The sequence below is a fragment of the Schistocerca nitens genome, chromosome 4, assembly GCF_023898315.1.
Source record: "Schistocerca nitens isolate TAMUIC-IGC-003100 chromosome 4, iqSchNite1.1, whole genome shotgun sequence".
In the NCBI taxonomy this organism is placed as follows: Eukaryota; Metazoa; Arthropoda; class Insecta; order Orthoptera; family Acrididae; genus Schistocerca; species Schistocerca nitens.
In genome coordinates, this window is record NC_064617.1 from 194,670,541 (window position 1) to 194,684,660 (window position 14,120).

Below are 14,120 nucleotides of genomic sequence, written 5' to 3' on the forward strand. Positions count from 1 at the left end.
CTTATGTTTTGCATTTTTCATACAGTAATGCTGTATGGAATAGTGTTGTGATGCAACTCCATCTTTAAGAAAGGAAGTCTTCACTGCTCAAAAGCGTGCTGTAAGAATAATAAGTGGTGCTGATTACGACCACCTTGTAGACATCTGTTTAAGGTGTTAAGCAGTTTGACTACTGCTTCACAATAGATTTATTCCCTCATGAAGTTTATTGTAAATAACCCATGAGAGCTCAAGAGATGTCCATAATTAAACCCCAAAAGAAAAAATAACATTCGTTATTCTACATTAAGGTTGTTTTGGAACAAAAAGGGGTATGCAATGCTGTCACTAAAATTTCGGACCACTTACCCAGTAATCTGACATTGCTCATGTTGGACTGTGGTTTGGAAACTGCTTCTGTTTGCAATGTAAAATATAAATTATAACAAATGACTGTCAACCGCTTTTCTTTTTTCCTCCTACGACACAGATAACTGTTTTAATTGATATTTTAAGCCATCGGAAAATGTCATGGAGAAGTGACTGATGCACATCATATTATTTCAGTTCATCTTTCGTGTTACTTACCTAATGATATAAAATATTTGACAGGCAACGAAATTAAATTTGGAAACAAACTGAAAAAGTTTCTCCTTAACAATGCCTATTCCATATAATAATACATATTTTTGTAATGTGTAAAAAGTAATGAATAGAAAATATTAAGTCATATCAGTATTTTAAAAATACTTGTAAATGATGTGCATGTAGCCATATTTACAGGCGAATGTCTCAGGTGAATGTAAAATGTCTCGTTCCACATCATTATGTTTAATCATTCAAATTATCCTTGGAACATGAAACTTGATTATTAACTAACCAACATATCATACTTTTCACCATATTTTGCTTGTTTTGTATTTTGTGTCTGATGTGTTTTCAAATATCATTTATGCCCCACCTTCACCCACTTCATCATTCCTTGTTTTCATAGTATACGTACAACATCAAACCAAATGAATGTGAGACTGGGCAACATGCTCAGAAAGATGTTATGCTAATTTGCCTTAATTCATTTTGTTGCAGAAGATCAATTTTAATTCGTTTGTGTAGTGATAAGGAACCTTGAATTCTGATGCAAAATCTGCCATTAACTTCCCTCAACTTGTTGTATGATGGCTACATACCACTTTTTCCTGAATAACTAGGTTTAGAACAGAAAAGGTTGTGAACAGTTGATGATTCTAGGCATTATGCATTTCTATGAAATGTGACATCAATCACTTAAAACAATTGCCAGCAAACTACTGTGTGCTGCATCTCTGTAGATTTTGAACACAATTGGTACAAGAATCATCAACTGTCAATGCTCACTAACAAGATGGGCATGAATCGCCAAAATATTTCTTGTTCAGAAGCTTTTCATCATGAGACCCCGTTTCTTTTATACTATGCATTCCAGGCAGTTATTGCCTCGTTCTATGAAATTTCAGATGCACTGCCACATGCCAACAACTCGCTGCCATGATATTGTGACACAGTCTTCTTCAGGTTTATACTGGCGAGAATGTACTAACTCCCCTATAAAAGACATCACTGGCATGTGTGGTGTGCTCAGTTATAACTGTTCATGCATTGCCTGCACTTCTGCTGCAAGTCAGTTTACTGTGCTGTGTGTTTGCTATGGTATAAACTCACCTCACTGTAAACAAACATTTACAGTGCTTTTTAAGTAAAGGTAACATTGAAAGGCGAAAATGTTGTCGTTCAAAAACATTACTTGATTCTGAACACAAGTCAGTATTGTATTTGGTTATGAGATGCTGTAAACAATTTAGCAAGTGAGTAGCAAATGGGAAATTTGGTCACTGTTCAAGTATTAGAACCCAGGATAAAAATGTTAGCACCTTTTTATCAGTTTTAGAACAAGATGATAAGATTCATATAAAACAAGAAAGAAAATTAAACCAGAATTAGTGTCTAAAAAACGAAATGTATCTTATTAAACTGTCTATAATTGTTCTTGCAAGAATAAATTACAGTGGCAAGACCAGTCATGGAGATAGTACCAACAGACGTCATTAGATCGCAGGACAAACAAAAGTTGAGAATTGTACTGAGTCAATCTTTTATTTATATGTTAATTGGTGTTGTTACATATGAACTGTGCCCTAGAAGATAGTGCAGTTCGTTTTTGTTTTTTTTCCACAGTTACTCAAGCCCTGCGCTATGGTGGGGTAACATTGACACCAGCTTGGTTTAGAACTATGATTAGTGCTGGGAGGGGAGTAGTTAGCTTGCAGCAGATTACCTTGTGTTGCCAACCATGGGAATCTGTGCCACATAATATGTCTTTTTATAGACATCTACTACATTTAAACTGCAGTTTGCCTGAATCCATTTAAATTGACCTTATAATTGGGAAAATACACAACAGTGGTATACATTTCTACAGGAATGGTATAGGTCTAGAAAGTACCCAGTGGCGTACTTACATGTTTTCTGTAGCAATGTTGTTGCACACCATGAGGTTTGACAGGAACAAAAGAGGGTTTGTCATTTGTTGGTTCTGTGTAGCCAATGAGAGAGGGGCAGGCAGATGGTATGTTTGGAAGCGAGAAACATTCGCATGTGCGAAATCTGAGATGTATTTGGTAAAAAAATAAACAAATAAATTTACAGCATATTTGGAAGAAACAGCTAAATATTAGTGACCACAGATGACAGACTTAGTAAGCAAAGCAGGAAGTGAAGATAAAAATCAATGTAAACAATTTGTTTTTATTTTATGTGTCCTTGTCTTATCAAAATGTTGACATTCACTAAATGGCCTACATTTAAAATAGGTATAATGCTACTATTTTAGCCAGGTACTTAATGTCAGTAAAACAGTTTGTAATTTTGATTAGGCAGAATATATTACAAGTAAATTTTTCCCAGGGAGCCTCTTTCACAGTGTAGTGGAATCCAATTAAGGTTTTCAATTTTGCAAAGAAGAAATATGAAGGACATAGTATGCAATGGAAATGATCTACTTCTCCTGAAGACCTAGATATGTGTTACTTTTTAGTCGATTTCTTGGACATTCATTTGCATAATGTCAGCATCTTGTTAGAAATTATGGAAACATAAGAGAATACAGGAAATAACTGACAATTTTGTGGACTGTGGTTTGAACAGTGATTGTTAATTAAAATCGAGAACAAAAACACAGTACCTCCCTATCCCAAAGAAAATGTGTGATACTAGCTTTCAGTGTCAAAGGACAGACTGTAAATTTTTTAGTTAACGAAGGAGGTAGAAAACGCTTAAAGAGTTAAGCAGTGTGCAAAGCCCATTCCGTATCGTAAACTCTGTAGGTGAATTGTATAAACAGCACAAAGATTTACACATCAGAATGAAGTTTGCAAAATTGTGAAAGAAAAACTGTTCGAAAGATTCAGATCTGTCGAGAAAGCCAGTGCGTTGTTACTAAGGGTGATCTATGTGACTGTGCCCTCTGAATTGCACGTGAGATTAACATTATTGATTTCCAGGTTTCTTTCACCTAGTTAAATAGATTCAGAAAATTGTACGGAAAAGGGAGTCACAAAATTACAAAGTGTGATTCAAACTAATGTGTAAAGGAGATGTGATTAATAGTTAATATTATAGCAAAATTAATAGCAATAAAGACAAAGCCTCTTGTTATGCCTTAAAATGCTGCGTATGAAACCAGTCAGTCAGGTTTTGTTCAAGAACTGCTTTTCAAAAGAAAGGCAAAGTTGCTTGTGCTGTCAATGAATGCTGTGACTCATTTGTATACGACAATGCCGGTGCTATCAGTGGATTGCTGTTTTCGCAGCTTTATACCTGTCTTCTGAACCTCAAGCCAAAGTAGGAGCAAAAATTTAAAAAATGACTGTTCAGTTGCAAAAATCTTGTAATCATCATGGCAAAATCTGGAAAAATATAAGAGAATAATTCTGTGTTGAAAGATTTAGCCTCCCGACAGAAATATTTTTTCAACAGTGTAAAGCATTTATCAGAAAATTGTCAGGCGGTATGATTTCTGATGGCTCTTTGTCATTTCAGGCTTATTAGCATAGTAGTATTGTTAAACTTTGCTCACTTGTGCATTGTCACTTTGCATCTCCAGGTTTTAAGAATTTGAAAAAGTATGCCTGGTAAGCAGCACAATATGCAGAACAATGGCCTCAACCATATCTTCCATTCCAGTTTCTGTCTAAATTAAACAACTTATTACTGTGATGAGACCAAATGCATTAATCTCTCTTTTTCTCAAGTGTTTTCATCATCCATCATCCATTAGACATGTTGCAGTTTTGCAATGACTACGGGAAAATTTGAGGAAATGTTTGATTGTTAGTAAAATATACCACACTCAAAAATTATAATAAGAGCTGTACTACAGAAATTGTTATAAAATATTTCATGTCAACATATTAAAGTCCCGATTGATGGAAGTCATCTGTAATGTAACATCATTTGATTTTCTTTCCTCTGCAAGTGGCAGCAGTTACATCTGCAACAGTCTAACTGATGATATGAACTGCAAGTTATTCAAATTACAGCATTTCATTCAGTGTATTCTTCCTGTCTGAAAAAAACATAAGGTTAGGTTTCAATATGTTGGATTGGACCATTCCCTTGTAAGTCTGGATACATGTTATTTGTAAGCAACCATCTGAACATCGTATACAGTCAGGCTCAATACCTCAGCCTATCACTCCTTCCTCTTCAGTCCTTCCAATTTCTACTCAGACTGTACCACAGTGGGACACCTATCACTGAATTATATTAAAGAACGTTTTGCTCATGTTTGCACTTGGTGCTGCCTCAAGAAATTATTTGAATAGCCTGTGCCATGTATTTTTCTTGAAAGGCACGTCAAATCCAGCACCTATATTTGCAAGGAAAATCATATTATAATGTACATCTTTAAATCAGTGGGTTAGCAAGTTTTGGCAAGTAGTGAGAGTTTTCTGTTTTGGAAAGCCAGTTTACACCCCTGCAGCTTGAAATCATTATTACCAGGAAAAAAGTGCCATAATAATTGAGTTCTGAAAAAGTAGTGTATTACAGCTGTTATAATAAACAGCATGCCCAGTTAAAGGATATTATTTGAGTCAGTGGATTCTGCCTGTGACTGTGGCTGCCTGCTCAGTCTGTTCCTGCAACTTGTCTCTTATGAGCAGAATTCAGTGTGGTTTTTACTTTTCTCCATCATTCTTTTAACTTCATTTGAAATTCTTGTATGCTTCTTCCCTTTGTTGAATAAGCTGCCTGATTCTAGCATGCCTATGCTGCTTGCTCTTCTTACTGTAATTAGTGTGCAGGCATTCTGTTACCATTATATGATATATGTATTCAGTTGATTCCTCCTTTCTCATTCCCAATGCCTTGAAAAAAAGGGGGGAGAGGCGAATATGGGATCCAAAAGAATATGTTTGTGGAAGATCGCATTTGCTAAAATTATGCAACTGCAGAAAAACACATTAACAAAAGCTGACAAATGCCAACTTTTCTAGAGAGGAGTTCTTGCATCTGGCAGAGAAAAATATTACAGAAAATTAGACTTATTAGTCAAGAGAGTCAGAGAGTCACACATAAGTCTCCTCTGCTGTTGGTCTTAAGTTTCTGGTTCACCTTCAGATTGTATTTGTTTTGGGTGACTGTGTTGGATAATTCTAGAGTAATTTCTTTTGCTCTGAACATGTCATATCTTTTTTGAACGCTGGTGCTTCTGTCTTGTCGACGCGTATTAAATGATGTAAAATCTGGGAGAGAACAACAACATATGTTAGGATACATTACTAATCACCCCACTTAGCTCAGTGATCTTGAGCAGTAGACAGACACATTTAAAGGTAGACTGTAGGATAAGCTATAAGATAAAGTCCGTTACTAGGTAACAAAAGTCCTTCATCAAATGTACACAAACATCACACAGGTGAGTGCAAGCACGCGCGCGCACACACACACACACACACACACACACACACACACACACACACACATTGTTGTCTCTGGGCATTTGTGTGTGTTAGGTTCTTGGAAGAAATCCTCATGGGTGCCTTGCCACTTTATACCTCAAGCTTTCAATTATGCTCCCTATTTTCATGCCCCCCCATGCACGTGTGAGGACGAGGAGATTTCACTACAGTTGGCTTCTCTCAAGCTGGTGGAGTCTGAATGATGTGCCCTTCCTTTTTAATCTTCTCTGACCATCCCTCTCACCTCCCTGAGAAAGGAATTACTAGTTTCTGAAAGTTAATGTAGTGTTGTATACTGTTATTTGTCTATCGCAATACTGAATATTTCACCTCCAGAAGGTAAGTAATGGCCAGATGTTTTGCCTCGTAATTTTATAGTTTTATAGAATTAATTTTCATTTAAGTACTTTAAGCTGTGAGAAAACTAAATGGGCATACAATGAAAAATTGTGCTTAAAATACACCCTTTATTTGTCCCATAGGCTTACTTGGATGACATCAAGGAGAAAGTGTCAGTGCTGTTTGACAAGTATTTTACAAAAGAAGAAAAGACTTTTTCTATAATAATCAAGTGAGTATTGTATTTGGCCTGTCCATGAACCTCATTATCACTTGCAATATTTTTGTAAAGTTTTTTAGTGAACAGTCGTTTTCTCATAAAACTTCGAAAATGTTTAATGAAAATATGTGTGGTGTATTCCTTTCTCAGCCAGAAATTTTGAGTTATTAAACAACAGTTTTCTGGCTTGTAATATGAGAGAGTGCTATATGTAATCTTTATTATAGCAAAAACCTCTAATAAAAACAAAATTTTAGTATTTCTGAGATAGTATATGTCAGAAAGTAGGGCTGTAAAGCATGAAAAAGGTGAAGTCTGTAGTGCTCAGTCCAAAAACATACTTGTGGTCTGACTGTAGGTAGTGTGCAGCCTTAAGTCATCTCGGTACGAGAAGGAGCAAGGTGGCAGTTTCAGCGCACTGGCCACCTGGTATTTCCAATAAAGATCACCTGTACTCAATTGTACAGCAGGTTGAGTGGATCTGGGGATTTTTTGAAGGGACTGAAACAAAGAAAAATCCCCACTCTCGTCTGGGATGGAACCCAAGACCTTCTGGGGCAGATCCTAGTGCTCTACTCGTTAGACCACCATGGCCACTTTTAGAGCATAGTCCAGACAAATAAATCAGTTGTGGGGATGAAAATGTGTAGGAGGTGTGTGCATCTCTTTGTTGTCTTGAATTAGTCCCCCAGCTTGATGTTATTTAATAACGTGTTACATATTAAATTATAAGGGCTACTGTTGTGTTGAATGTCAATTCGTTCTGAATTAAAGACAATGCAGACAATTGTCAATTAAGTGGCTTATTGCTGTCAATTAAGATTCTCTGCATCTGTGTGTGTCAAGTCTGCAACATCACCCTTGTGTTTGAAAATAAAGTAAGCATTTAGGTGGAATGTATTACATGTTTCAGTTCTTCAAAGAGAAGAAAAAAGAGAAGAATGAAGTACAACTTACCGTATATACTCGAATCTAAGCCGCACTCGAATCTAAGCCGCACCTGTAAAATGAGACTCGAAATAAAGGGAAAAAAAAAAAATTCCCGAATCTAAGCCGCACCAGAAATTTGAGACTCGAAATTCAAGGGGAGAGAAAAGTTTTAGGCCGCACCTCCAAATCGAAACAAAGTTGGTCCATTGTAATATGAGACCCAATTTAGGTCGAATGAAAGACGATACAGTAGTTTGGTTCGAGTCGTAATCTTAGCAGTTAAGCTTTACCAGGTAGCCATTGCTATGCGTCAGGCGCTCCGTCTGTATTTATACGGGTACCCTTCCTATTTCACGTGCTTCGTCTGGTTTGAATCGATTGCTTATTTTGCTTTGATCTGATAAGTGCCGTTTTCTTTGTTATAGGTGTTTACGTCACTCTAAGCTGAAAATGCATTACTGTACTGCGTCATGCATTGTTTGTCGCATTCTGATAGTGCGTGTTTACGGCATGTCGCCGCTCGCGGCATGGCTTGCTTTTGTGCCCGCTACCGCCGCTTACAATTAAAAAAAAAAAAGAGAGGAATCGTCTCATTAGCGAAACAATGGCAAGAGACTGCTATTTGTTGTTACTTACACTGCTGCTTTCTTTGATAATGATCAACAAGAACCAAATAATAGACTGCATATGATAGAACATGTTCTGAACGAGAGTTAGGCGAAAATTTGTCTCCGTTTGAAAATCTTTGCGGCCGCTTCTTTAGTACATCAAATGCTGCACAGAAATTAGTCATCTTAGATTTAAAAATCTAGTCAGTTGCCGTGCTTCATTTCTGACTGTATCACTATTAGGCATAAGAATAATACGAATATAAACATGACACGATACGTATATTCTTCCGCGTTTGCTGTTGTCTCACTCGAGTTTCGTAGTTTATTAGGCAGACAGTATTTAAATGAGATAGCAGCAAACACGAAAAAAGAATACACGGCAAAATGTTTATATTCGTATTATTTTTATGGTGAAGATAATGTTAGACTGTGATAATACTCCATGTGATTCACATTGCATCAGGTTCCTATTAGCAACCATCTCTTCTCACAGGTAGGAAAAAATTCAGAACGTAGAGTTGGCCATATTGACAAACATCCCAAACAGTCTTGCCAGTCGGATTTTCGTAGTACATTGAAATTCTGATACATTCGAAGATGAACAATACGGAATTTTTATTTACTTCGTTGGATAATGTATGAAAATGCAGTGGTCGAAACTCGGGGCGGAGAAAAAAACTCGTCTTCCACCCCCATCCCTTCTTTTTTTTTTTTTTTTTTTTTTTTTTTTTTTTTTTTTTTTTTGCAGAGGTTTTGGCGCCAGTATTTATCTTTGTGCCTACAAAGCATGCCTGTGTAGCGCTACATATATTAGATGGCAGAAGTTAGTTGTGGTGGCACCTACCAACACTTTTCAGAACTTCCGTTTGCTTTGCACTCGATTCTAAGCTGCAGGCGGTTTTTTGGATTACAAAAACCAGAAAAAAAGTGCGGCTTAGATTCGACTAAATATGGTAGATAGTTGCCACATCCACATTACCTCCATTACAATATTTTTGTCAGAATTTATTCATACAAGTTTCTAACATAAGATGAGTATCTCATCTCTCACTGTCAGCAGATAGTGGTGAAAAACTTGAAGAGTCACAGTGGTGAAAATATTAACATTTTTCAGTAAAGTGTCTAGGGGACTGAGACAAATCAATCTTTTCACTTCCAACCATGACTGACAGCTATATCGCAGTTATATCATCCATGGTGATCATGTTGTCATCTAAAATTTTTCGTTTCTTTTTTCAAACCAAGTGTTTAAACTGTGTCATACTGAGTAATGTTGCTAGGGCCATTACTATCATGTCAGTTAAATTTTTACTTTTAATATTCCATTAAGTAGTTCCTTGAATTAAAATTTATTCTACACTGACGACTATAGTTAAAAGGTAGTCCTGTGTTTTGTACTTCTATAACATATAATTTAGCCATACATTGTTTTAATTCATAAACTAATTAAAATGTTCCTACTTTCAGCCGCCGCAACAGCAACATGGTATCTCGTGATGACGCCATTGCAGAATTGGCAGAAATGATAAAAATGAGGAACATAAACAACCGTGTTGACTTAAAACAACCTCAGTTGACTGTAATTATTGAAGTAATTCGCTCAATGTGTTGTATTGGTATACTGCCAGACTACTTCAGATTCCGCAAGTACAATCTTTTAGAATTAGCCTCACCAGAAGGAAAAAAGGGTGATGAAGATTCTGCACAGAAAGACAGTTCAGGAGAACCTACTGTTAATGAAGAAGAAAAAGCAAGCCCATGTGACAGTGCAGGTAATGTCGACACTTCTGAAGAAAATGGTAAAGGCCAAGACTGTGTTGTGACAAAAGGAAAGCCTGCAGATGGGTGCAATGAAGACCAAAGCTCTATCTCCTCAGAGTGCCAACTTGAATCTACAGATGATACAAAAAATGACATCAAAAGTCAGTCACAGGATACAACAACCGATCCTGGTGCCGGTACAGTTGATGTTACTGAAAGTGGAAATGGTGATAGTTTGTCTCAGAAGACAGAAAACTGTGCTATAGATACAAAGTAATGTAAACATCAAAGCAAAAACTGCTTTCATTGTTAAAATAAAGAATTGTATTTTGTTGTTCCATGGTTTGTGACACGTAGTCAAAAAACTTTTGTTTTTACACCTAAAATATTTCTCAATATTTAAGATGTATATTGTTAATTTGGCATATCAATGTACTACTTGTGTTCCAAAACAGCTGTATCTTTGTGTGGAAAACACCCATGGAACTTATTCTTTTTATGAGTTTTTTCACAGCAATGTATGTTGTGGTTTGTGAGTATTGCTATGTTACTTACCCATTGTTATCCACTTTCACTTCAGAAATATTGCAGATGGAGTGAGATCTATGCTTATTTATTGTATATTTTCTGTACAATAATTTATTTTAAAAATAAACAAATCCAGTGGAGCTTTCTTTACATATGAATGCATAATTTTTTTTTTAACTGCAGTTTCTGCGATGTTGTAGATCCTGACGAGACACACCTGCTTCAGTTATGGAAACATGAAAAAGGCTCAATTTAAGAAATATTTGCTGTGTACTCACATATTTTATAATTACTGAACTTAAAATGCAATTACAAGGATCTTCCTAAATATAAAAACAGTGAGCACTTAAGAGCACAGTCAAATATTGACAATATGAAATCCTATGAACTTTCATCCATAGTACAGTACAACTCTTATTTAATGTATTTCCTAATTGGCCTCACATATATGAAATTCTTTAATGTTACAAACTGCATGTATTGATTTTTGGGAACATTTGTTGTTGGTGTGACTAATTACAGTTTAGTCACAACCACACATATAGTATGAGATCAGGCCATGTTGCTTAAGTTATCCATCTTGAGACTGCATGCTGTTGCCACATTTTTTTTATTATTATTATTTAAAATGACAGAAGTATCAAATGGAAGAGATAATCTGATATTATAAGAACTATTTGAATGAAAGGAGTCTTCTGTTCTTCGTATTTGGAGTTATACACATTAAAAATGGCCAAAAATACATTCTGCTGCATTAAGTGCAGTATTTGTTTTCAGTTTGCTGTCCAGAGTAATAGAGAAATGATAAAGTATTTTTTTTTTTTTTTATACATGGCAACAGACTCTCTTCGTTAGCTGACAATGTGTGTGGCATCTCTGGTTCCTCTGCCAGTAGTCTGTTCAACATGTCATCATGGCAGTTCTGAAATGATGCTTCATAAATCACCTGTAAGATTTGGAGTCTTAAAACCTCATGGATCCTTTCTTTTTGGCATCTCCATCTCTGCTCCTTCCTGAAATTGATGTTGTTTATTAATCAGTAGCTACACAAGTACAAAATTTTGTAATACTGAATGCAGCCCATTTGTCAAATAGAATATTAGATGTAGAAGGTTTTGTTTTATTTCTTCACCTTTTATTTCAAATGACATACTTGGAAATCACAGAAGCTGTGATTAAGAACACTAATGTATATATAACTTCATTTACATGCCATTCTTCCTCCATTCCTGATCCCAAGCCTATGTCCAACAAAGTGCCCTAGAATATTTGTCATTAATATTGTTCTCAGGAGAAATAAACCACACTTTGTATCTTCCTACTAAAAACAGTGTGCTAGATTTAATACCCACTTGTTAAAAAATGTATTTTTACATATGGTGGTTGTTTAATCACAAAAATAAATTGTATAATGATCCTCTGTGTTTACCTTAGCACTTCATTGACAAGCTTAATACAATCTCTACTTTGTCAGAAACACAGGAGGATCCTATAATGCTTGTTCAAATCTCCCCAAGGCAAATGATCTTTGTGTCTGCAGTTCTATTACTAAACTGGCCTATCCAACTTCGTAACACCAAGGATGCATGTCATTGAAATGAATGTTATACTACAGTTTATATATATTAAACGGCACAAAAATGATCAGCAATTACACGTAAGTGCAGTCAGCATAGCAATGTTACTAGGTAAAAGCAGCATGTCAGTTTTTCCACTTCGGCAAAATGTGCAAGAGGAAATACTACAAAAAATGCAGGAAACTGGTCCTGTCAGTAATCTAGATCAATATATTCTAAGAATATACAAAATCTATTCTGCTAATGAAAAATCCAGTTATTATTCATAGTGTTTTGGTTGTAAATTGAAAATGATCACTTCTGGCAGAAGATAACTGTATTGTACAACTGGCAGCAGCTTTAGCTGTTAGCCCACCCATATGTGATGTTTCTGACTTCTGCAAAATAACAACAACAATAATAATACAGTAATAAAAGAAGTCAAAGAGAAGTAGAAAGCTGAAGGTTATCTAAAGCTGATTATTCAGTCTATACAACAGTGGCTGCATGATTGCTGTGGGTGTATTACTGAATTCTGTGCTAGCTGCCTGTACTAACTTGAAAGAAGACAGGAACAGACTGACAAAGTACAATAGTCCTCCAGCAAGCTTTGAACTAACAGATAGCAGAGCCTTTGGAGGATGTAACGAGTGTGAACACCAAGCTAACTTGTGCCCAGAGAACTCTTTCATTGTTATGATGGTGACGATAGTGACTATAGAATATTGTTTGAAACATTAAAGTGAAGAATAGTTTTAACTTATTGTAGGATGACATTCTTGGAGTTAAAAAAGATTTAGTACCTCAATATCACATCTTAAGTGAGTATTATTCAGTGTTTCAATGTGGTAAGGGGCTATCAAGTGAATTTATCAACATAATTGAGTGCAATACAGACAGATAAGTGGACTGTCACAGAGTTGCTAAACATCATGTACTGTTGCATTGACCTTAGATCATCTTGTGCCACTAAGCAAATGCTGATGGCCCATCAAGACAATGAGTGGTTGGGCATACTGGTGGACAAAGTAACTTCTCAAGTAGACTTTATATGACAAATTCTTTGGTTTCTCAGTAAGTGCAAGACTGTGGACGGGACCAGCAGTGGTGGAACCCCCCCCCCCCCCCCCCCATATTTGGAAAATGTATGAAAACCCAACCAGTTGATGAATTTGCAGAAGTGTAGTGTAACAAAAAATGAAAATACTACCAACTAAATTGTTTAACAGCAGCTGTTCCTGAAAGACCATACTAAAAACCTCTCCTCTTTGAGAAATTTGGAAAAGTATCAAGAATAAAACATTTGACGCAGTGATTTAAGAATAACCAATGCCATTTTGCACATTATATTTTAAAAGCAATGATGAGCCAAATTGTTGTTTGTTTCATTGTAATTCCAGTCTTGGATCACAATGTTTATTTTAATCAGGTTATTTAGTTCGGTTGGTAATGACCACCTTCAGGCCAGAGAAAAAACATGTTGCATTACACATATCACTGTGTTAAATGTAATGGTGCAGTCAAAATCAGTAGCCATTTCAGCTTTGTCAAACAAATAAAATTCTGATATGTAAAGAGCACTGCTGATGCATTTTCCTGGCTCACTGGAAACTTTTTCGTGATCATCACAACTTGTAAAATTGTCTTGTGCTTAGGCTGCACAAACTGTCAAACATATTCATTCCCCCACCTTTAGGAAGTATTTTTAGTTACAGAATAACCTGAGTTTCAATAATTAAGGAATATATTGAGTGCACCTTTGTCAAACAAGTTTGGCACAACTAACACCTAATTCTTATATGTTCTTCATTACCACTTTTACGGATGGCTGTCTTGTGAAGTAAGCTCAAAATTTTTCATCTAATTAAGATTTTTGTGAAGTAGGAAATCTGTCAAAAACTTTATTGTGAAGAGATGTGAATTCAGTGCCCTTGAGGTGTTGAATACTAATACCAAACCAAACCTATTTATTAGTTTCACCCGTGCATTTCATTTTATGAATGTTCAGTTGCTACCTGATTCTTCGCCGGCCGGAGAGGCCGAGCAGTTCTAGGCGCTACAGTCTGGAGCCGCGCAATCGCTACAGTCGCAGGTTCGAATCCTGCCTCGGGCATGGATGTGTGTGATGTCCTTAGGTTAGTTCGGTTTAAGTAGTTCTAAGTTATAGGGGACTGATGACCTCAGAAGTTAAGTCCATAGT

General features: G+C 36.1%; 2 protein-coding genes across 2 annotated transcripts in view; one reads left to right on the top strand and one right to left on the bottom strand.

Annotated features, from left to right (window-relative positions):
• Positions 1-10,714, top strand: part of LOC126252802 (THUMP domain-containing protein 1 homolog) — a 33,763-nt gene extending 23,049 nt beyond the window's left edge. The window contains exons 4-5 of the mRNA XM_049953737.1: positions 6,458-6,546; positions 9,543-10,714. Of these exons, the coding sequence (XP_049809694.1) occupies positions 6,458-6,546; positions 9,543-10,113 (660 nt within the window). The 3' untranslated portion in view covers positions 10,114-10,714. The remainder of the gene's footprint in view (positions 1-6,457; positions 6,547-9,542) is intronic.
• The window catches only part of LOC126252801 (sodium-coupled monocarboxylate transporter 2-like), a 205,278-nt gene continuing 201,629 nt past the window's right edge, over positions 10,472-14,120 (bottom strand). Inside the window, exon 15 of the mRNA XM_049953736.1 lies at positions 10,472-11,377. Within this exon, the coding sequence (XP_049809693.1) occupies positions 11,336-11,377 (42 nt within the window). The 3' untranslated portion in view covers positions 10,472-11,335. The remainder of the gene's footprint in view (positions 11,378-14,120) is intronic.